This window comes from Microtus pennsylvanicus, chromosome 13 (assembly GCF_037038515.1).
Source record: "Microtus pennsylvanicus isolate mMicPen1 chromosome 13, mMicPen1.hap1, whole genome shotgun sequence".
Lineage (NCBI taxonomy): Eukaryota > Metazoa > Chordata > Mammalia > Rodentia > Cricetidae > Microtus > Microtus pennsylvanicus.
The window spans coordinates 66,581,737-66,604,129 of record NC_134591.1 but is presented as its reverse complement, the minus strand read 5'-3'; the positions used below and the strand labels follow the sequence as shown (position 1 = coordinate 66,604,129).

Sequence of the window (22,393 nt, the reverse complement as noted above, 5' to 3'; positions counted from 1 at the left end):
TAGAGAATGCATTAACTATTTTAAATGCAGCAGTTTCCCCGATGCAAAGACCGTGGCTCACAGAGGGGCCATGTTCGGTCAGTTCACACAGTATCCAGGCAGGACCCAGAATCTGCTGCAGTTGCTCCCCGCCCCCAGCCCCCACAAACACCCACCACTCCCCTACCATCCTGCCCTCAGGGAGCAAACCACATGCCACCCCTGAGGTCACCAACAGACCTCAACAGTTAGTTCCTTGCCTTCTCAGCTACCCACAGAGAGGAAAGGGAATCAGGACATCGGGGTTGGGGTCTAGGAGCCTGAGAAACCTCGAGAAGCATGGGTGGAAGGGGCCAGCTGCCCCCAGTACCCAATTCTCCCCCTGGTGGTGCACGGTGTGAGCATCTCTCTTTCGGAACAGGAAGCTGAGAGGAAGATGGAGGAGGTGGGTGGCGGTACAGGAGCCCAGTAACCATGCAATGGGGCCAGGCCACAAGGCCAGGAGTTGCAGTCCAGGAACTGGAGAGCTGGCCCTAGCTGGAGAGCAGCAGCCTGGGCTGTTCCGGGTGAATGAAACACATGTCGCTTTCTGCAGCCCTCACAATCAGCCATCGCAAGTGGGTCAGGAAGCATGAGTGGGACAAGCCCCGCCCACAGGAGCTGCCTGGACTCTGGGGACCGCGCCTCAGCTCTGCAGCCTCTCAGCTTCCTCCAGACACCTGACTTTGTCTACTGGTCCCATCAGCCTGCACCTACGGCTCCTCATACCCAGGCTGCTTCTTAGCCAGTCAATGACAGGTCCCTAGGCCAGTGGTTACTTTGCCTCCTAGAAGACAAGCTGGGGACTGGCCATGGCGATGGGCTAATAGGGCACCAGTCCTAGAGGTGGGCGCCTGCGCGCTAGAGTTCATGCACATGTGGATTGGTGAGTGTGTGTGTAAGTGAGCACACACAAGCCCAGTACTGTATAGGGCCACAAAGAATTAATTTTTCCTAGGAAGGAAAAAATGTGCTAAAAAAAAAAAACCACACACACACACACACAAAAGTACTCCCTGAGCCATGAACCTACGTCAGTTTTACCTAAATTAAAGCAAATTCGGGGATTCTTTTAATAACTACTGGATTTTTCAGAGGATGGGGTCTTGTTTTGTTTTTAGCTGGGGACCATGGATGGGGTTCAGTGTAAGATCATTGAGCTAGAACGAGTTAGAGTCAGGCTTTGATACCTAGCAAACACAAAACACCCCCCCCCCCCGCAAAAGCAAAACCAAATAAAACACTGTTCAGAGAATTTTCCCATCTTCTGCAAGTCCTGGCACAGACCGACAGCTAGGAAACGGTCACACTTTGAGTCCTGTCACCCCGATGTCAGGGGCTTCTTTCAAGGACGCCCTGCCCATGTTTAAGGGGCGTGATCTCACGGGGCATTTACATATTCAAATCTGTATCTGCCGCGAATGATTTTTATTTTCTTTTCCTCTCAGTTGTGGAGCGACAGAGGCTGTCCCTGGACTGAACGGCCCCTGAAGGAAGCTAAAGTGCAGATTACAAAGCATTTAGGGCAGGGAGGGAGGGCTCCAGCTGGAGAGGGGGGGCTGTCTGACTTGCTCGCCGCCGCCGCCGTTTTGGTTCACACCTGCCGCCCGGTGAGAGGGCCAGGGGGCCGATGCATGCAGGGTGCTAGTGCTAGCCTGGCTTTTACGGAAAGTGACCTTTCTGGGATTCAGACAAAATCAGGAATTAAAAAAAAAACACCAAAATGCACAGAAATTTTTATCTAGGATTCTTAGTTCTGGCAGACATCAAAGGATGAGGGAAAACTCTTGGGTTGTCTCTCCTGACCCAAAGTGGCCCAGGTTCTCCGTGTCAGAGGAATGTTCTCAAGAGGGAATTTCCCAGTTGTTGGGACAGGCATGACAGAGGCGTGGCCACCTGCACCCTGGACCTCCACACAGCCCTTCCTCACATCAGCGCCTCCATCTCTCCCACTCAACAGTGCACACCTTCTGGGTTTCCCCCACCCCCGGCCAAACCACACTGCAATCAGAGAATCAGAGAGTGTGGCAGTGCTCAAAGGGACCTCAAAGGCTCTCCCAGTGCCAACCATCTAAAGAACAAAATCTCTACCGTGTACCCAACTCTCAGGACCTGAGAACTCCTTCATCCACCCCATATCTCATTAAAATGTGCCATTATCACCCACCCATTTCACAGATAAAGAAACGGAGGCACAGAGAGGTTCAGTCAATTCCCTAATGCTATCCAGGAAGTCCTTAGCTGGTTTGGAACTCAGGCTGGAAGAGCAGGAGCCAAGAGCACTCGGTCCAGAGTTTCCCCTGGCATTGGGATGTCTACGGGGCTTCCTCCTCCCTTCCCGGAACCACTGAGGCTGGCAAGGAGACGTTGAGCTTCTATCACAGACGCAGCCTCAAGAGGTCCCAGATCATGCAAGTCAGTGGCACCCTAGAAACATCTCTCTCCCCGAGGGGCCTTCGGGGTCTGTGGGTGGCAAGATTCACTAAGAAATCTTCCGTGGGCTAGGTGTGGCAGCACACCCCTGCAATCCTAGCACTCAGGAGGCCGAGGCAGTGCTGAAAACCCACCGTTAATCTGGACCCCGTAACAGGTTCCAGGGCAGCCTATAGTGCCGCGAGACTGTCTCAAAATGAGGCAAAAATACGTCTTAGTAGGTAGAGAGGCCACCGTACATCAGAGAAGCATCACCCTTTAATTTTCCTGTCACTTCCCTGGAGAGGGAGCAGAATGATGGCGAGGGGAGCCCAGAGTGCTTAGTGCCTTGTGTGGGGCTCCCAGAATGCTTCGCTTTCTACCAACTTGTCTAGGGACAGGCGCTCTAATGTGCCCCCTCACCTGGGCCCTGTACCAGAGACGGTCCACTCAGGCAGGGTCAGGGCTCCGATTAAGTTGCAAAGGGTTCAGGGACTGGGGATGACAAAAGGGCCTTGGGGACTAATTAGGAGCAGCAAGGAGAGCTTAATTCATAAAAGCAAACATTTTCCATCCACCAACCTGCAGCCAGTTAAGGGCTACGTTTGAAAGAAATCTGTGCATGGGGAAGGGAGCCAACAGGAACAGGAAATGTTCGAAAGAATGTAAACTATTTCAGTTTCATAAAAAGTAACAAGTAAACAGTTATTACATGCAAATAACGCTCTGGTTTTAATTAATGCTGAAAAGTCAAAAAATATGTTTGACATTTGTATGTATATACCGCACGGCTGCAGCGGGCAAAATGGTGCCCAGATGCCCAGTGGAAGCAGGCTGCTGGCTCCCAGGGAACGCCAACCTTGAAAAGGTCTTGTTTATTGGTGTTGAAAAGTACCATTTTGCCCCAGCCTTGGCAGCTGGGAGCCAGCTCACTTCCTAACCCTGGAGGGCTCACAGAGCTTCAGAGGAAGGTGACTGCCTAGCCACTTCAAGGCTCAGCCACTTCTCAGCAGCCTTAAAGCCGCAGATCCTCCTATCCTCAGGGCATGGGAACTAGAAGGGCTCCTCCACCCCAGAGTTACATGATGACGGGTTTCGGGTCCCAGCGCCTCCCACTCAACAGCCCCTGGCGGCAGCCACTGTGGCGTCTGGTCCTGCCTTCTTGCCACTACCGGGGTGGGTCAGACTGACAGGGCAGCCACCAGCGTGATCCCAGAGCTGGAATGGTAGCCTCCAAACTTCTCTTTCCAACATTCACCGTTCCAATCTGAATTCTCCTTGAGGAATCCCAGAGCTCCCCAGAGACCACGGGGACTCTTGCCCCTGGGGCGAGTGATTGGGGTGCCTAGGCCCCAACCAAAAGACACATACACCCTGTTTGAACTTGTGCTCATAGGACCTTCTTCCAGCATCTTTTTTGCGAGATCAGGGATGCTAATGGGATAAGGCAGCAGCGCTAGAGGCTTTTAGGAGTTGCTAAACCCTGGAACCTGGGAGAAAACTACTAGTAAGAGACCATAAACATAGCCACATAAAAGGGCTAACCTGACAGCACTGGGCTTGCAGATCTATGTCCGTCCTCTGTCCGGGGCTCTTGCTGAGACCCAGCTGCCTCCCTCAATTCCAGTCCCCACCTTTGTCATCCCAGGGTCCCTCCAGCTCACCTCGCCCGCTCCGGCCCACGAAGCGAAGGTCGTTGAACCTGGCCACTTGGTTCTTCATGACAGCGGAAGCATTGCGTAGCTCAGCGGAGTAATTCTCATCATTGCCCGCCATCACTGTCACCACCGTCCCATCAGGCACGTCTCCCAGTGCCACCACCTGAGGAAATCAGCAGGAAAGAGGACGGCTGAGAAAGGCCAAGAGGAGGAGTGCACCCAGCAGCTCCCCTAGGTCCGGGGCTCACGGAAGCTTTCTCGGAGGCTGCCGTTAGAACAGGCCAAATGGTGTACACCCTTCTCCAATACGGATGAACTTTCTACCCTCCTTACCTAAATGAGCCCCAAGAAACCATCCCTTTATTATTATTATTATTAAATTTATTCTAAGCTTGAGCTGTCAGTCAGCAAGGTCACTGCTAAGGGCGGGGCGCTAAAGAAGACTAGAGCTCCTAGCAAAAGAATCAGCAATGATAACAACGGGGGTACTCCTTGCTCTCGGTTAATGCATCGCCCTTTGGGGTACGAAATTTGGCCCGGCCATGTGACCAAGGCCCAGTTAAATAGCCTCAGTGGAGTCTGGATTCGTTATGTAGAGAAAATGCAAAATGCGATCCAGAAAACCCCCGTTTTGATAGCTGCCCGGGTACCTGCTGGGAACTGCTGGATGGGTGGGTGGAGCTGCCCCTCCTCCCCACCCAAGGCACACCAAGAGGCAGATGCCTTTTGAACCAGACTTTAAACAGAGTCACAGTCATTTAAACGTGACTGCCGTGTGCAGGGGCTGGGGATCCAGATGGTAAAGATTTCAAGGAGAAAATGTTTGGGGTCTGATTAAAAAGGCCAGATTTCCTGTCAACATCCTGTCTTCTTTTAATTTCAAAGATTCCTTTTAAGCTCCAAGTGACAGTAAAACCTCCGATCTGACGATTACAGTCACACGGGCCTCCTCCCCCTCCTCCCCTCCTCCTCGGGAGATTTCCCCCACTGGTATTTTAAGATGTCACCCGGGAGACCTCAAAGAGATCTCTATAGTTCTCTCTCTCTCTCTCTCTCTCTCTCTCTCTCTCTCTCTCTCTCTCTCTCTCTCTCTCTCTCTCTCTCTCCTTTTCAATTTGAAGTCTTAATGGGAGCAAGGAGGGCCTCAGCTGTCAGCAGCCGGCGATTCCAGCCACCTCGGGCACCACTACCTCCCCAAGCCGCTGGCCCTTCCTGCCCTGCCCTTTCTCGTGGCAGCTGTGAGAGGTTTAGGGGAAAACCAAGGCGTTTTCGTTTCATCTGGCTGTCCCCTTTAAAAAAAAATAAAAAGAAAGAAAGAGAAAGAAAGAAAAGAGAAGAAAATGAAACACTTGGCTATCCCTGGCATAGATGGGGAAAAAAACCTCTCTGAACGACTCAGGGCTACCAGAATGGAGTCCTAAGACTGTCATTCGGGATGCAGACTTCTGCGGGAGGCAGCACTTTAGGGACCCGCGCTCCAGGATCGGCCTATGGTCGCCCCGTGCAAAATTGCAGCGGCCCGAGGTGGAGAGTGTGGGAAGGAAGTGTTTCTGCGGCAGCGCAGGAGGCGCGGCGCCGCGGGGTAGGCCCTCCTCGCCCTCTGCACCCCACACCTCCCGGGTCCTCGCCCAGCTCTGCTGATTCTCTTCCCGGTTACGGGTTAGACTGTGCCCGAGGAATCTGGAAGCTCCAATCATCTCGTTTCCACATCGCCATACTACGCAAGGCCCTGCCAAGGCCAGGTGGAGAGTTTTGGCCCCTCCAAGCTGTCGGTGCATCCGAGAGGGAGCTCCCCAAGTCCCCGCGTTCTGTGGCTGTGAGGCCGCGGTGCACCAATCTCTACGCGGGGTCCCCGGTAACGGTAACTGGTTCCTGCAGCAGGAGCGGCGGGAGGACTCCCCTCGCCCATTTCTCCTGGCCGCCCTCCTGTATTGTCCCTGACTTCAGCACACCATATATTTCTGCACTCGGGCTCTTGCAGAGGGACACCCAGGTTCCCTCCACGTCCTTCCAGGCCTGGGTTCCTGCAGCGTGGGTGACCAGGCACTCCTGCGTCCTACTGTCTGGATGCTCCCCTTTCCTCCCAACCTGGTGTCCCCACGTCCTCTGGGTTCTGGGCTCTTATAGCGGGATCGTTTGGGGTCCAGCAGAATATTTCCGGATCTGGGGCCCTGCAGCAGGGGCGCCTGGGCACCCCCGTGTCCTGCCAGCTGTCATCTCCCTTTATGTCCTCTCAGCCCAATGCTCCCCATGCCCTCTCCAACCTGGGTTCCCACAATGGGGGCGCCCAGGTTCCTCCATGTCCTCCCGGTCCGGGCCCCCCCGCACTCACCTTGAAGGCGACTGGCAGAGTCTTGTTGCAGCGCCAATGCGAAGGCAGAACGGAACAGAGGAAGTTGGGGCTGTCGGTGCGCACAAGCTCTCCCGCGTGGTCGGCCAGCACGTCCACCATCGAGCGCACCTCGGGCCGGGTGCGGCCGCCGGGGCCCGCGGCAGCCTGCGCGCTCAGCGCGCCGCTGTTCTCGCCCATCTTACCGCCGCCGCAGGGGAAGGCCGTGGAGGGGGGAGTGAAGCGGCGGCTGGTGCTCGGGTCTACGGGAATACGCATACCGCAGCCGTCAGGGCGCGGGCGGCCGCAGCCGCGGAAAGCAGGAGGCGGGAAGGCGGCGGCTCGGGGCCCGGCCAGCGCGGGGGGGCGGCGCCGGAGGGGGGGGACGCCCCGACGGTCGGCCGCGCGCCCGCTAATCCCGCATCCCGCGCGCGCGGCCGCCCCACGGACTCGGCGGCCACGGCCCCAGCCCGGATCCTAGAGAATCAAGTGGCGGCGCCGCGGCCGCCGCGCGGGGTTAGTACCCGGGGCCGTGGGGCGGGGCCGCGCGAGCGACGCGGGGCGCAACCAATCGCAGCCCCCAGGCTCGGGGTTCGCCCGGCAGGATCGGGCGTCTGGGGCCCGCGCGAGCCTAGCAGGGGCCAGGCCCCGCCCCGAAAGGTCTAGACACCCGCGTCCCTGCAGCCGCGCGGGAGCCGCGGTCCCCCGGAGTCGGGAGCAGTCGCTGCAACCTGGGCAGAAATCGGTTTCCAGCGTTCTGGCTGCTCCTCGGGCCCCCCCTCCCTCGGGTCACAGCCTGGCTGCTCCAGCTCTGGCCACCGCAGCCCGGAACCTGCACCCTCAGCTGGTCGCTGCGGTGACACCCAAGGCTGGTTCCTCGCTCCCTCTACCCCACAACGATTTTGATCCTAGAGCTTCCACCCTACGCGAGATTCCACGTTCCCCAGCTCCGCGCGGCCTTGCCCCTCTGTAGCCTCTGTGTCAACATTCAAGGCAAACAGAATGGGGGTTCCCACACGGATGAACAGTGGGTTGGGGTCAACCACCCTGCTCCTGTCCAATCAAAACTAGTTTCAGGATCTCATAGGCCTCTCCGTGGTGGCTGCCCGTGGCTCCTTGAAAAATACAGCAGGGCCTGCATCATGTGTGCTTTCTGGTGTCACCCCCCCCATGCATGCACCTTTCCGTGACGTGGAAAGGGACACGGGTCTGTGGCAGGAAGAGAACTGTCAGTGACTTGGAAAGGGGCCGGACTGATTTCTCCCTGTGGGTGGAAAGGGGTCTTCCTAGGGCAGAGCCATCGTCTTCTTGGCCCCAGTGCGCTGTGTTCTACAGTACTGTCAGGGGCTCTGTAGGAAACTGGTCCCAGGGTCTGCACTGTTACTCATGCCTGGTGGCCCAGGGTCTGCACTGTTACTCATGCCTGGTGGCAATTTGCAATGCCAGCAAAGCTTCCTTCTCCCGGCTCCTAGGCCTGGCATGGGTGCACAGACGCACAACTATAGGACTACAGAGGAGAGGAGAGCCTGACGAAGCTCACAGTCACTGGGTGCCGCGCCCTCCCCAGGTGCACTCCTGGGTCTGCTGAACGAACGCCTGTGTTTCTCTCGGTTCTTTGGAAATTCGACTGCATTTTCGTTGCCAACAGCGGTGGACGTGTCTCTAACGACCAATTCCAAGCCCCAAGAGCGACGCTATCTAGGATCCAAAGGCAGCAGCATCAAGACTTCATCCTGGAGCCCAGCTTAGCACACTCCATTTTGTTAAAAACGAAATCAGGCCCTGGGTGCACGACAGTGGGAACGAGCGCTGTCCCCTAATCCGAGGAACACCCGAATTGTCCTGCACTGCTCTCTGGGCCTCAAGCCAGCGCCCCAGGCTATCGAGGAAGCGAGGAATAGTGAGGGTCCCTTGCTGGACATTTTAGTGAACTAGTGACTCCGAGTCGCCCATCACTAGACCGAAGTCCTTGCGCAGCGACCTCAGGACCAGAGGAAATCCTGGGAACCTGGCTAAGGTACGAGTGCCCTCAGGGGCCTCCCCTGGAAAGGGACCACTGCTTGCCACCAGGTAGGGATCATACCCACGACGAGCCACCTACTTTGCCCTCGAATGACTGCGGGCCATGACCATGACATGTGAGCCTCAGTGGTGTGTAAATTCGATTTCTCCAGTCGTTTCCAGTTTGCATCTGCCCCGTTTATTAGCCCCTCCGCAGGATTTCTCTTTATGTCCCTACAGCGAGTTAACAAACGGGTTTCCAGAGAATGAAGTTCTGGTGTAACCTTGTGTCTGACCCCAAATCCGTACTCAGCTACAACCCTTGGAAGGCACCTGCCCACAGCTGTGGGCACCAGAACGAAGGATTGGGGAACTGTATGCAGCCCGACTTCTCGGGCGCAGGGACGTTCGGGCTGAAGCAGTGATCGGAACCTCCCACTAGTTGGCGCTGGCGCCTTGCTGGCTACAGCGTCGCCCGCCAGACTCAGCGCACAGATGTGCGCCAGCTGCAGTGCCTTGGTTTTTCCGGGAGCCGTGAAAGAACAGCTTTCTGACAGAGTGCTTGTTCGCCTCACTGTATCTGCGGCCACGTTTTGGACAACGAAAAGCGTGGTGTTAGTTCTAGGGCTCGCCCTGGCTCTAATGGATAGGTGCCCTCATCCGGAGTTTCGGACACTCCTGGGAGACCAGCAGAACTCTCTCCAACAGAAACGCACCCTACTTCTGTTCCAAGACCCATTCTGAGACTAGGACAGAAGGCTCAGACTTTCATCCTTAGATCCGTCTGGTGCCCACACAGCTTCCTTCTGCTGTTCTGTACTGACAAACCTAGACCTACCTCGGTATTGTCAGTTTTCAGATGGGAAGAGCCCCTGCCACCAAACAGGACTCATCCATCACACCCTCTCTCCCCCATATGATCTGTCTCCTTTTCTGTCCTACTGAAAGACACTATCCTGCTGTCTCTCAAATGCCCCATTAAAGAGCACCTCCGTGTGTCCTCTACAGGGCCAGGAAGCCCGAGGTCGGAGCTCCCCTCTCATCTGCCTGTGTGTTACTGGGTAAATTGGACCAGCCCAGGTCAGCTACAGCAGCCCCTCTCCTGAGAGGGACCCCCACCTGAGAGAGGGTTCTAGTGGCCTCTTGGCAGTTCGGTGCTGCCCCTGTCTCCAGAAGGACGGAGTAGGTCTGATTCCTTGGGAGTCTGGAGCCTCGGGAGGGTCGACTTTGGAGAACCTGTTTCTGAGCTATGCTCTGGTTTATTACTAAGTCTGTCTTCCTTCATCACTCTGGTCTAAGAACCCCGCATCAAATATCCTTGAGGCTTCCTTTCATCTGTACAAGGGATAACAGCTGCGCTGGTAATAATGTGTAAAGTGTTTGACAGGGCCTAGCACAGAGGGATGCTCTGTCACGCCCTCTGTCTTTGGCAAGTGCCGCACCCTCAAAGGTGACACACCCACAGCTTGCCAGGACTCAGAGCCCAGGCTAAGGCCATGGCCATCTTGACCCCTTTTCCTCCTAGGCTGGCCGGAGGGCTACCTAGGACCTAAAGACTGTCTGGTGACTGCCTTGAGACAGGGCTAGCCCTGGAGGCAACCCTTCAAGGGCTTTCTTGCCTTCCAGGCTCCCAGACTCTCACTATCTCCCTTCCACAAGCAGCCCTGACGTAAACAGCAAGTCACCACCAACACCATAGTCCCCACCCTGCCCACCCCTGGAGGTGTCTGTTCCCTTTAGAAACTGAATTTATCCATTCTGTTCCTGGCACCCACGTGCGAGGGACCCAATGTGGATCCTGCCTCCTGCCTAGTCCCTGGAACTCTCAGGGGACTTTCCTGTCTCACAAGGAACTTCACTTCCCTTGGACACCGGACACCACTGTTTGATAGGGAGGAGGCTAAGCGGTTCCCGCTGGGAGAGAGGAGCAGTGAATCTCCCCTAAAGGCCGAGAAAGAAAAAGCCAGAAAGTAAAGGGAGTTCTGCATCCCATTTTCAGATACACGATATAAAATATCGAAATACAAAAGATGTCGTGTAACCTGGCTGTGCACACACACTGAACCGATCAGCACCTGTGACGGAACACAGTAATACAGCTAAATTCCTGAAGCGGGGGGGGAGGGGGACCCCTACCTCAGAGGTTTCAACTCTGCAGTCACCTCTCCTGGGTGACTTCAGGGAAGGATCCAGAATGGGTGGGTGGGTGGGAGGATGGGTGTGTTTTCAATTGCAGAAGGGATAGTCAGACTTAGAGGGGGGCAGGGGAGGGAGGGACACCATTCCTAGCTCTGTGGGAGTCTGGTGTTCAAATGGAACCAGGCTGGAAAACCAGTCCTTCCTTGGCTGAGGCCAGACCGAGAACCTCGGTACAGGTACAGGCAGGTACATCCAGGGCTGAGTGCAGACTGCAGACCGAAGGGGAGCGCAGTGCTTCAGTGTGCAAAGCAAAGTTAGGCTGCCTTCAGTTGGAGGGAGGGAGGATGCGACCCCAGCACCCAGAGGAAAGCGGGAGGACCAGAGCTGGTCCAATTCCCTTTGGCTTCAGGTTCCCATCTGAACGAGGAGAGTGCGCTTCCTAAGTAGTCCTTGATTCCAGCTGACTCTCCAACCCCAGGGACACCAGACAGGTTTTGTCCGCGTCCAGAACCTATGAGCCATCCCCCGCACTCCCTGAACACATTTGTCTTTTATAGGATGGGGACTTCCTCCCTCCTATCTGTCCTATCTGGCTGCAGAGCAACCCTGAGGGAGGTCATTGGGTTTCCGGGGTGGGGAGGAAGCCCACTGAAGCCTCCATATCTGGAAAGAGTTGGTCCAGCCTGGTAGCGCTCTTAAGCAGCTGAGGGCCCCGGTTCTCAGACCCTCTGTTGCGCATGCTCGCTCACTCCCTCGCTCAGCCTCCCGGTGCCCCTGCAGGGCAGAGGTTTCATTCTCTGGGTTTCCAGGATGACTTGGGCTTCCAGAAGAATGCTCTTCCTCTGCACCAGATCAACAGTCGCCCCGACTCCCCACCAGCGCCACAGCAGGGACCCCCACTTTGCACCTGGAGCCCAAGGGGATTCTGACCAAAAAAAAAACCTGTCGTTTCCCCCCATCTCTGCCTATCATCTCCACATGGCTCAGCATGGGGAGACTCCTGCAGTAGGCAGGGACAGGAAGAGCTCCTCCCCTATAAGTGGCAGTCACCTCTACACTTCCTGCTCACTTATGCCTCCTTAGAGTATTTTTAGGGGGCCGTTGTCTTCATGTCCATTTTACAAGTGAAAAAATCAGAAGTACAGAGAGGTTAAGAAACTTACACAAGGCTACACAGCTGGGAAACCACAGAACTGGGATTTCATCCAGGCAGCCTGACCCCAGAGCCCATGTTCCTGACCACTCTGCTTGTCTCATGGGGAAGAATCAGTTTGGAGAAGTGACAGCCAAGGGACAGAATTAGAATCCTGGCAGAGGTGTCCTGGGTTGGCTTCAGAATACGAGTGTCAAAATGAAGCCCCTAAAGATGTAGCATAAGGACTGTACCACGGGATAGTTGGTGAGTCAGGCAAAGGGCTGGAGATTGAAACACACAGAGACACAGGTCATCCTTGAAACAAGAATGCCCATTTTATTGCATTCCATTGCAGCTTATATAGGGCTCCCCTTGACTAATGGCCTCGCCCTAGCTCTCGGGATACTTCAGCTGCAAGCCCACCAGAAACCCCTCCCCTGCCATCAGGAACTCAGCTGCAAGCACAGGCAAACAAGTTGTTTACTCCGGCAGGCAAGGGGGTCATAGAAAATCCAGGGTCTGAGGGTCTGCAGTCCCCAACGCTAAGACATCAAGTTCAAGACCCTGACTTTGTCAAATGGTAGAACCAAGACCTAGGGAGGGAAGGGGCTGTGTTAAGATCACAGCTTAGACTGGGGTAACGCCTGGGCACCTCCTGCTGGCTGGGTCCCCAATCTTCTGTCAATTGTAGGCCCCCTTGTCCCTGAAGCCCACCCAGCAATACCCAGGCCACAGGGTCCTATTAGGGATTTTCCACCTCTCTAAAAAGGTCTTAATGCCTGTCAGTCCTTGTGAAACTTTAATTAATCTCAGAGGCTGATGGCTTGAAGGGGAGCAGCCTTGGCCTTACAAGGCTGAAGATGACGGCTCCATTTATGTGGTGGGGAGGAACGCTGCCGACATTCCTGCCAGCAATAAAAGCCACATGGCTTTCCAGCGTCGCCCTTGGAAAAGAAAAAAAAAGTGCAGCCCTCTGCGGAAAGAAAGCAGCTATGTACTGTATGCATGGCGTGAGATAAAAACAGGCGTTCCGAGGTGGAGAACAGTCAGGCTTTTATGCCTCCTCCATGACCACCGACAGTGTCAGGGGCCGGCGGTCACCCTCTCGGCCACAGGCAAGCACAGGGAACAGGGTTGGCCCCAGTGTAAGGCCGTTAGCTGCTAGGAAAGGGCTTCAGCTTCTCCACCTGGGCTGGGTCTGAGCTCTCCCTGGCTGTCTCTGAGGTGGTGCCAGCTCCCTAGGGTGTGACCTGTGCGGTGCCACAGGGCCCTGCTCTAGGAAGGGCACACACTATTTTGGGCACTTGCTCTGCCACAGGAACTCTGAAACTTTTAGTACCTGCTGAATACGGATCTGTGTTTTTATTTTTCATGGGGTCCCCCAAATCATGTGGCCATTCCTGGTCGTTGATCTCCCGTAGGCTAGGTACCCACCCCATGCCACGGCTTGGCATGTAGGGTGGAAGGGTATACTGGGTTCACATTGCTTCTTTTGCTTATAGTAGCTTAGGTGAGTTTCAAAACAACTTGTGGAATGAACAGAGGCATCACATGCCAAGGAAATCAAGATTTGAATTCAGTTCTCACAGATTCCAAAACAAGGTGTGTGTGTGTGTGTTTCTTTGTGTGTCAGAACACACATGTGCACAGACCCAAGATAGACACCAGGAATCTTCCTTGGTTACGTGGCACCTTATTCACTGAGGCAGTGTCTCTCAACTGAAGCCAGAGCTCATGGGATGATACAACTTGTCTGGCTAGCCAGTTTGCTTTGGGGACCCCCTGCCTTTGACTGTCAATCTCACCCAGCATTTCTATGAATGCTCAGGATCTGAACTCAGGTTCTCAGCCCCAAAGCAAGTGTTCCCGACCGCTCTGCATTATTCTAGAGTGTTCCTCATTTGCAGGGCCAGACGGCCATGCACGGTCAGGCTTCTTCCCTGTTTATTACCGAACAGTAGAAAACACAGCATAAACAATGGGGGGAGTCTGGTTCGTGTGGACCTGGCATGTGTCCACAGAGCTGGGCTGAGGAGTGGGTTCTATTGCCCTTTGTGTCATTTATTAACCCCTGCGTGGGTCATTGGCCTGAGCCTGGGGTGGAGAACAGAGTGTAGAACAGAACCAATAGTCATCAGGTCCTGAGGCCTGACTTGAGTCTGAGGCTCATAGACCTGGCTGTCTATGCGGCTCCAAAGAAGCCACCCAGTCATGTCACCTGGTGAGTCACGGCAGTCCCTTCCTTCCCTGGGCCTTGGGCTCTCTTTTGGGGACACAGTGGCTTGGCTCCTGCCTCCTCCCTAAGAGACCTAGAATTTACTCAGCTACAGTAGGTTTGCAGGAGAGGTCACTGGATTGCCCAGGTGCACAGGGTGCTGGCAGGACCCTGCCTCCGGCTCTGGGCACTGACTGACGGTAGCGGCTCCATTTGCTTTCATCCTATATCCCTCGCCACATTGGCCTGTCAGGAGCCTCAAGTGCCAAGTGCAGAAGTCACAGCCACACTTTCTGACAGGTGTTTAGTGAGCCCCCACAGTGGTAGGCACGGTCGCAGCTCACTGCAAAGACTGCCTCCAGCCCCAGCTCACTGCAGAGACTGCCTGTGGCTCCAGCTCGCTGCAGAGACTGCCTCTGGCTCCAGCTCGCTGCAGAGACTGCCTCCAGCCCCAGCTCGCTGCAAAGACTGCCTCCAGCCCCAGCTCACTGCAGAGACTGCCTCCGCACTGCCTTAGAATTGAGGTAAGGTCTCTGGGAAGGGTTTACACCGAGAGAGCTGTGTGCATCGGTGGCCGGCAGACTGGCATCTTGTAAAGGTGTGGGAAGCAGCTGAGGCTGCTATGGAGAACACCGGAACAGGAGCCATCTTGGAAGCAGAACAGTGCTCGCCTCACCAGCTCTGCAGGGTCTTGGAGTTTCTCTTTATGGAGTCGGAGGAATATGACCCAGGCTCAGGCGTCATTCTACACCTCTTTCCCCACTAACATCCAGCAGCATGCGCTTCCAGAGGAAGGGGTCCTTCTCAGGGCTGTACTGCCACTGAGTAGCTAGAGGGGAGGGCAGATGGTGGACCTGCTCTGCAGGTGGCGTGGGAAGCCATCCTTGCCCTGCACCTGAGCTTCACTCCTCCCCCCGTGTCCCAGGGTGGACAGGATACCATCCACCTGACTTTGGCCAGTAGCAGAACCCCCACCCTGCCCCACACCTCCAGACCTGGAGGGCAGAGTATTAGCCAGGGCTGGACCCTAGGTTCCTGGTTAGATCAACACATTCCCCTCTGCTTCATCACCCTCACCTGGAAGTGGGGAACATTCCAGTGCTCAAAGCGGATTGTGAGGCTCTGGCACATGGGGGCTCACACAGTGGCTATAGCTGGGACCCCCGGAAGAGGAATCACTGGACCCCTTGGTCAAGACCCTGTGACATCTCCAGGGACCTTGGTGGAGGAATATTACCAAAGCCATGTCACATGACACACTGTTGTGGCCACTGGGGACTTTGGGGGGGGCGCACCTTGAGTCAGAACTCCTGTTCACACTGACGGGTTCTATCTACTTCCACTTGTTTTCCGTATGTGGGTACATGTGCAGGAGTACATGTGTATAGACAGGTATGCCTGTACACGCTTGTGGAGGTCAGAGATTAATGCCTTTCTCAGTTTCTTTCCACTTGGTTTTGTGAGGCAGGATCTCTCATTGGCCTGGAGATCACTGATGGTGCTAAATTTGGTTGGCCAGGAAGTCTTAGGCATCCTCCTGTCTCATTCCCCCAACACTAAGATTTCGGGCACAAATGCTACCACACCTGCTTTTTTAAACATGGGTTCTGAGGGATTGAACTCAAATCCTCATGCTTGCACAGAAAACTCTTTACTGACTGAGTTGTCTCCTCAGCCTTGACCACTATTTATCATCATCATCACCACCATCATCATCATCATCATAATGACCATCACCACCATCATCACCATCACCACCATCATCATCATCATCACCACCATCATCACCATCATTATCATTACCATTACCATCATCATCATCACCATCACCATCATCATCACCATCATCACCATCACCATCATCACCATCATCATCACCACCATCATCATCATCATCACCATCATTATCATTACCATTACCATCATCATCATCACCATCACCATCACCACCACCATCACCATCATCATCACCACCATCATCATCATCACCATCACCATCATCACCATCATCATCATCATAATGACCATTACCATCACCATCACCATCATCATCACCATCATCACCATCACCACCATCATCACCATCATCATCACCATCATCATCATCTCCACCACCATCATCATCATCACCATCACCACCATCATCATCATCATCACCATCACCATCATCACCATCATCATCATCATAATGACCATCACCATCACCATCACCATCACCATCATCACCATCATCATCACCATCATCACCATCACCACCATCATCACCATCATCACCATCATCATCATCATCACCACCATCACCATCATCACCATCATCATCACCATCATCATCATCATCACCATCACCATCATCACCGTCATCGTCATCATTACCATCATCATCACCATCACCACCATCATCACCATCATCATCATCATCATTAGCAGTAGTACTGAGAAAAGGTCTCAAATATTCCAATCTGGCCTCGAGCTCACTGTGTAGCTGAGGACAACCTTGGATACCCGATCCTCCTGCCTCTACCTCCTAAGTCATGGGGTCACATGTGTGTGCCACCGTGCCTGGCTCACTTTTGGATCTATGAAGAACTCCCTGTTGCAGTGGCCACACGATGCTGAAGAGGAACCAGCGACAGTGAGTGCTGGGCTCCACACAAGCAAAGGAAGTTCTGGAAATGTGCTCCATAGGGAGCTTCAGGTATCCAAGCCGAGAGTCCCGGGGAGGTATCCAAGCTGAGAGCAGAACATTAGACAGCCAGCTCAGTTGTCAAACACAGCAGGGAGCTAAACCAGGACAGGGTCAGCTAATAGAAAAGGATTATTAAACAGAGAAACTCCTGGGCTACACCCTGGTTTCGCTGAGTTCAGGCCTTGCAACCCCATCTCTCCTCAGGCTGAGACAGGAGTTCCCTGAGGCTAATTGCTGACCCACTGCATGGGGAGACGAAGCCACCCTTAGGACCCCTCTCAGCCTCACGACTCAGGAGCCCTAGGGTGGGTCTACACATCTACCAAGATCTGCTCTCACAAGCCTACACACACAGCCAGGCTGGTGAGATGGCTCAGCCGGCAAAGAGGCTGCTAAGCCTTCGTGATCTGAGTTCCATCTCTGGGGACCCACATGGTAGAGAGAGAGAGAGCCAGTTCCTGCAGGTTCTCCTCTGATCCCCAAATGTGTGCTGTGGCACAAGAGTTCCCACTCCTGTAAGTCAATAAGTACAGTAAAAATTAATTTAGAAAGGATACGCAGGGGCCAGAGGGTGATCCCCACCTTCACCATGGAAGGTGTGGCTGGGGGAGGGGAGGGGCCTAGTCTCACTTTAGCCTTCTAAATCCAAAATGGGCGCAGAGACTGCTTTGTCACTGTTTCTTTCTTTTCTTTTCTTTTCCTTTTTTTTTTTTGAGACAGGGTTTCTCTATATAGCCCTAGGCATGCGTCACCACTGCTCAGTTTACAATAAAATATTTTAAAGGTAAGCAAAATATATACAAAAAAATTAAGCCAACTGGGTTGAGTGGAGTCTGCCTTTAATCCCAGCCCTCTAGAGACAGAGGCAGAATAACCACTGTCGAGGCCAGCCTGGTCTACAAAGTGAGTTCCAGGACAACTGATCTACATAGCAAATTTCAGGATGGCCAGAGCTACATGGTAGATCTTGTCTCAGAAAATATTATTTTAAAGCCAAAGTATAGTGATGTATGTCTGTAATTCTAGCACTTGAAAGGTGGGGCAGGAAGATCAGGAATTTAAGGCCTTTCTCTGCTACACAGGGAGTTTGAGGCCAGTCTGGGTTATGTCAATACATAAATATATAGAAAAAGTCTTAAAAGGTTGTCTTTCAAACCTCTGGGGGAGGGAGAAAAAAAACAGATTTAAAAATCTTACATCTAGGCACACAACTTTAATCTCAGCATTTGGGAGGCAGAGGCAAGCAAATCTCCGTGAGTTCAAGGCCAGCCTGGTGTCCAGACTGAGGTCAGGCCAGCTGGGTTTACCTAGTTAGAACCTGTCTCAAGAACAAGAACAAGAACAGCAACAAAACACCAAGCCAGCAAAGCTTACATTTGTGTTGCTGTATGACTGTCTACGGTGATTCCAACCTGGGACTGATAATTCTTTTAGTTTTTGTTTCTGAATTTATTCTGGTACTGGGGATGGAACACAGGGCCTCCCGTATTCCAGGCAAGCGCTGTTTTACTGGCCCAAGCCCCAGTTGCATTTGTTATCATATATATATATATATATATATATATATAATATCTCGCCATTCTACCACCTAGCTCTCCACCCAATTGCCTGGTCATTCTTGGCGCCATCTCATGGCAGCGGGCTCACTCATTGGCATCTCCTGGTACCCAGCAGGTACCCAGTGCCCAATGAGCACGCTCCCTGTGGCCTCCTCCAATACCAACAACCCCCTAGGTCCCTACATGGTTCACTTCACAGGTCAGAGTGGGTTCGGCCTGGTGATTCAGCTTGAAAAGGCGGGGCTCTGGGTGTTGGCATTGTGCTGTTATGTGCAGCAGCCGAACCCCCACGTCCACCCAGGGACCCTCATTCCTAACAATATAAACCAGATATGTTTTGCAGATAGGTTCATGCACTTTGCCATAGACACTGGGCCCCCTCCAATCATCACCATTTTCTCACGGGAGGAAACTGAGAGAAAGCTGGCAGCTGGTTTAAGTTCTCATCAAACCTTATAGGGTCAGAGCAGAGCACAGATTCCAGGAAGCAGGATGGACCTGTGGCCCTGGCTCTACAGTGGGCGCTAGGGATGGAGGGCCAGCAGCGGGAATGGCAAGGACTGCTTGGGAAGATGGTTTATCAGCTGAGCAGCCCTGTGCACTGAGCGGCTGGCTGTCTCTTCCTTCTTACTTTGTCTGTGGCCCTTGGGGAGGGAGACGTTGAGGATGTGGGCAGCTGACCCTGGGCTGGAGTGGGCTCATAAAACCCTGCGCCACCATCTTGGTGACAGGCTCAGACAGGGGTTCTCTTTGTCATTTGTTCCTCACTGACGAGTGTGGCATGCCCGGAGTCGGCTTTCACAGGCTCACAGACGTCCTCGGACCCAGCGTTTCTCTCCCAGCCAATCTCAGAAAGGCAATCAGACAGAGCCTTTAGCTTAGAGACCTGCTCTGTCCTGTCTCAACCTGGTTCCCAGGGCCAGGCTTCCTTTACAGTCCTGAGCTCAGGAGCTGTGTACTTCTAAGTAAGGCAGAGATAGATGAGGTGGGAGGTACCAAATTCTATTTCGTGTTACATCCGGCACACGCAATAGCCACGGGTGTTGGGGACCTGGAAGCTGGTAGGGAAGTCGGGAGACATTGCTGAAAGTGATGGGAAGAGAGATGGGTGCTGAGGGATGGCCACTGATGCCTTAGGGCAGTCAGGAAGGGCCTCCCAAAGGAGGTGACAGTGGGCTAAGCCCCGAGGGTTGGGGAGGATTAAAGAGCCAACAGCAGATAGCAAGGCTCACCCAGGACACCACCTTCCCTCCCCACAGGCTCCTGCCATCCTCTGTCTGGGTGTCCTCTGTCTTTCATCTCTTCTGCTTTTGCTCACTAGCCCTGAGAAACGGAGGCAGATTCAGGGTCCTGAAAGTTGAGGAAACTGAGGCTGGAGACTGGAGGGATTCAGATGGCGCTGCCAGTACGACTTGTGGCCCTAATATTGTGACTGCAGCTCTCCTGCGGGTCACAGGCTGCGCCTGGGAGGACCAGGGCTGGCGCTGGGCACGGTCCCCAGCGGAAGGCGCCCGGCCCTGATTGGAACAAGGTGGCGACGCCCCGCCGGCCGCATTGATCTCGCCCGGTGTTCCAGCCGCGGGGCGGGGCCGCGCTGGGCGCTCTGCCGGCTTTCCCAGGTGTGGGGACACCCCGGGGAAATGGCTTTTCATGTGGTTGTGGCAAAGCCTTGCCACCCAGCACGTGGAGGAGGCCGGAGAGTCGGGGGTTACGCTGGCAGTGGGGAGGGGGGTCTGGAGGCTGGAGACCCACAGCCAGCCAGTGCCACACCCTGGAGAAGGTCAGGAGACAGGGACCGAGGGATTCCAGGTACGGAAGGCTGTGGGACATTGTGTTCCCTTACTGTCCTTCTATTCCCTCTGTGTGGCGCATAGGTTTGGGACCCCTCCCCACACTTACGCATGGGGACACTGCCGCCCTTCAAAGTCAGAGGTTCTTTGTCCTGGATCGGGACTGCGATTGGAGCTCGGCTGGTGAAGACATCGCTTAGCACCAGGAAGCCCTGGGCTCAACTCTCTACAGCACCCAATAAATTGGGGATGGCGCAGGCCTATAGTCTCAGCACAGGGGAGGTGGAGCTGTAGGATCAGCTGCTCAACGCCATTCTTAGCTATCTGAGACATTCCCACAAGTACAAAAGAACCCAGTATTCCCCAGGATCAGTTGGTTCACAAAGCAGGAGGGCTTTGGACAGACTATCCCCGCATCCATTAGGCTTTGCTAGAGACACAGGTCCAGAGAGGGGACAGGGTGTGCTGAAGAGACAATATGTTGAGTGGCCACGAAGGAGACCACGGAGGGCTATGGTATGCTACTAATCTTCATGGGCAGTTCCCTCTGGCACATGGAAAGTTCTTCTACTTAAAACAAAACTTATTGCATTTATTATTTGGGCGCATGCTTTGGCATTCGTGTGGAGGTAAGAGGACAACCTGTGGAAGTTGGTTCTCGTCTTCTACCACGTGTGTCTTGGGGGGTCGAACTCAGGTCATCAAACTTGGCAGCAAGCGCCTTTTCTCACTGAACCATTTTGCCCACCCCACTGTTTGTTTGTTTTTGTTGTTGTTTTTTTTTGGTTTTTCGAGACAGGGTTTCTCTGTGGTTTTGGAGCCTGTCCTGGAACTAGCTCTTGTAGACCAGGCTGGTCTCGAACTCACAGAGATCCGCCTGCCTCTGCCTCCCGAGTGCTGGGATTAAAGGCGTGCGCCACCACCGCCCGGCTTTGTTTTTTTAAACTTCTAAATCAGGTTCCTCATGCTTCAGGGAATTCTCTCTTATCTGGGATTAGCTTTACTAAGTCAGTAAACACCGCTGGTTCCCGGTGCTAAGTCTGGGGAGAGTGTGGCCTTCTCTAATAGGCTGTTCCCTGTCTGCCACTGTGGTGGATACAGCAGCTTGCTTTAACCTGTGAAGTAAGTGCTCTCAGAGTGGATTGTGACTGAGCGGAATGGGGTGCTCCTGGGGACAGGATTGAGGCAGCGGAGGACAAGGAGGGGTGGGAGCATCATTGATTGTCTGTTCCCTTCTGATTGGCATCGATGGGATCCGGTGTGGCTTGCACTTTTCTGTAGCTCTGTCTTTGTCTCCTATCTGTTCCTCCATGGCCCCAGTTCATCCACAGAATCTCTTCTGCCCCCTGCTGCAGGGCCTCTGCCTGTCCTTCAGTCTGTCTGTACTAGACAACTCAACTCCGCCTGGTACTTCCTCCTCTGAGCCCCTGATGTAGGCAGAATCACAGTCCCCTGACATCCCTGTCCTTATCTCAAGATCCAGAGATAAGCCATCTTATAGGGCCACAGGGACTTGGCTGGATTCCAGGAAGGTAAAGGCTTGGAGACATTTCTGGGCTGCTAGGTGGGTACGGAGGGGTGATGAGAGAATGAGAGATGTAGGGAACAGACTAGAGAACTGGCCCATCAGCACTGGATGGCAAGATGGATTAAGACCAGGAGCCAGGGACATGGGTACCAAAAGCCAGTAGCAGACCAAGACCCAGTGATGACGGCTCCAGGGCATCAGAGTGCAGCTTCGCCCTGCCCTGTTCTCACTTGGGATCCCAGAGGTCACATGGGGCTAGCGGCAAGGACCTCTCTGGGTTCTGGCTCCCCTGCAGACATCAGGGCCTCAGCTGTGGTGCCCTTGTGTCCTAGCCTTTTCCCCAGAGGACATTTGTTGCAGAGGGACAAGAGCTTTTCTTACTTTGACTGGAGTTTCCCAGACAGAAACAGATGGAAAAACTATAAACCTGGCCCGGGTACAGCAATGTTTTTCTTGTTTTCTTGAAGTCTAGGTATCCTGGTGCCCCTCCGTTCCATCCCCTTAGCTGAAACAAGTCCCAGTTACACACCTGGAGCTCAGCATATGCCCACCAGATGGGTTGAGCGAGTGGATGGACGTTCTAGTGACCAACCTAGTTTCAGTGACCGTTCTGACTTCCAGACCACTGTCTGGATAAAGTGAGTTGGAAGCAAGTAGCCCAGCGCTGGGGAGACTGAGGCAGGAGGATTGTTGCAAGTTTGAGGCCAACCTAGTCTACAAGATAAATTCTAGACCAGTCAGGGCTACATAGAAAGACCCTGTATCAGAAAACAAAAAAAAACCACCCCTCCCTCGGTGCCAGGGGAGGTTCTGAGCTCTCTCTAATGCTCCATTAACACAGTGATGTCATTAACCCATTTTCTAGAGGACAAAACCAAGGCCTAGGAGGTGATTTAGTCAGAGTGCTGGAGCCAGGCAATGCC

General features: G+C 54.0%; 1 protein-coding gene across 1 annotated transcript in view; it reads right to left on the bottom strand.

The window, feature by feature from the left end:
* Runx3 (RUNX family transcription factor 3) overlaps positions 1-22,393 on the bottom strand; it is a 58,857-nt gene that overhangs the window by 17,447 nt on the left and 19,017 nt on the right. Inside the window, exons 2-3 of the mRNA XM_075945648.1 lie at positions 6,421-6,680; positions 4,095-4,251 (exon numbers count right to left, since the gene is read on the bottom strand). Coding sequence (XP_075801763.1) covers positions 4,095-4,251; positions 6,421-6,680 — 417 coding nt within the window. The remainder of the gene's footprint in view (positions 1-4,094; positions 4,252-6,420; positions 6,681-22,393) is intronic.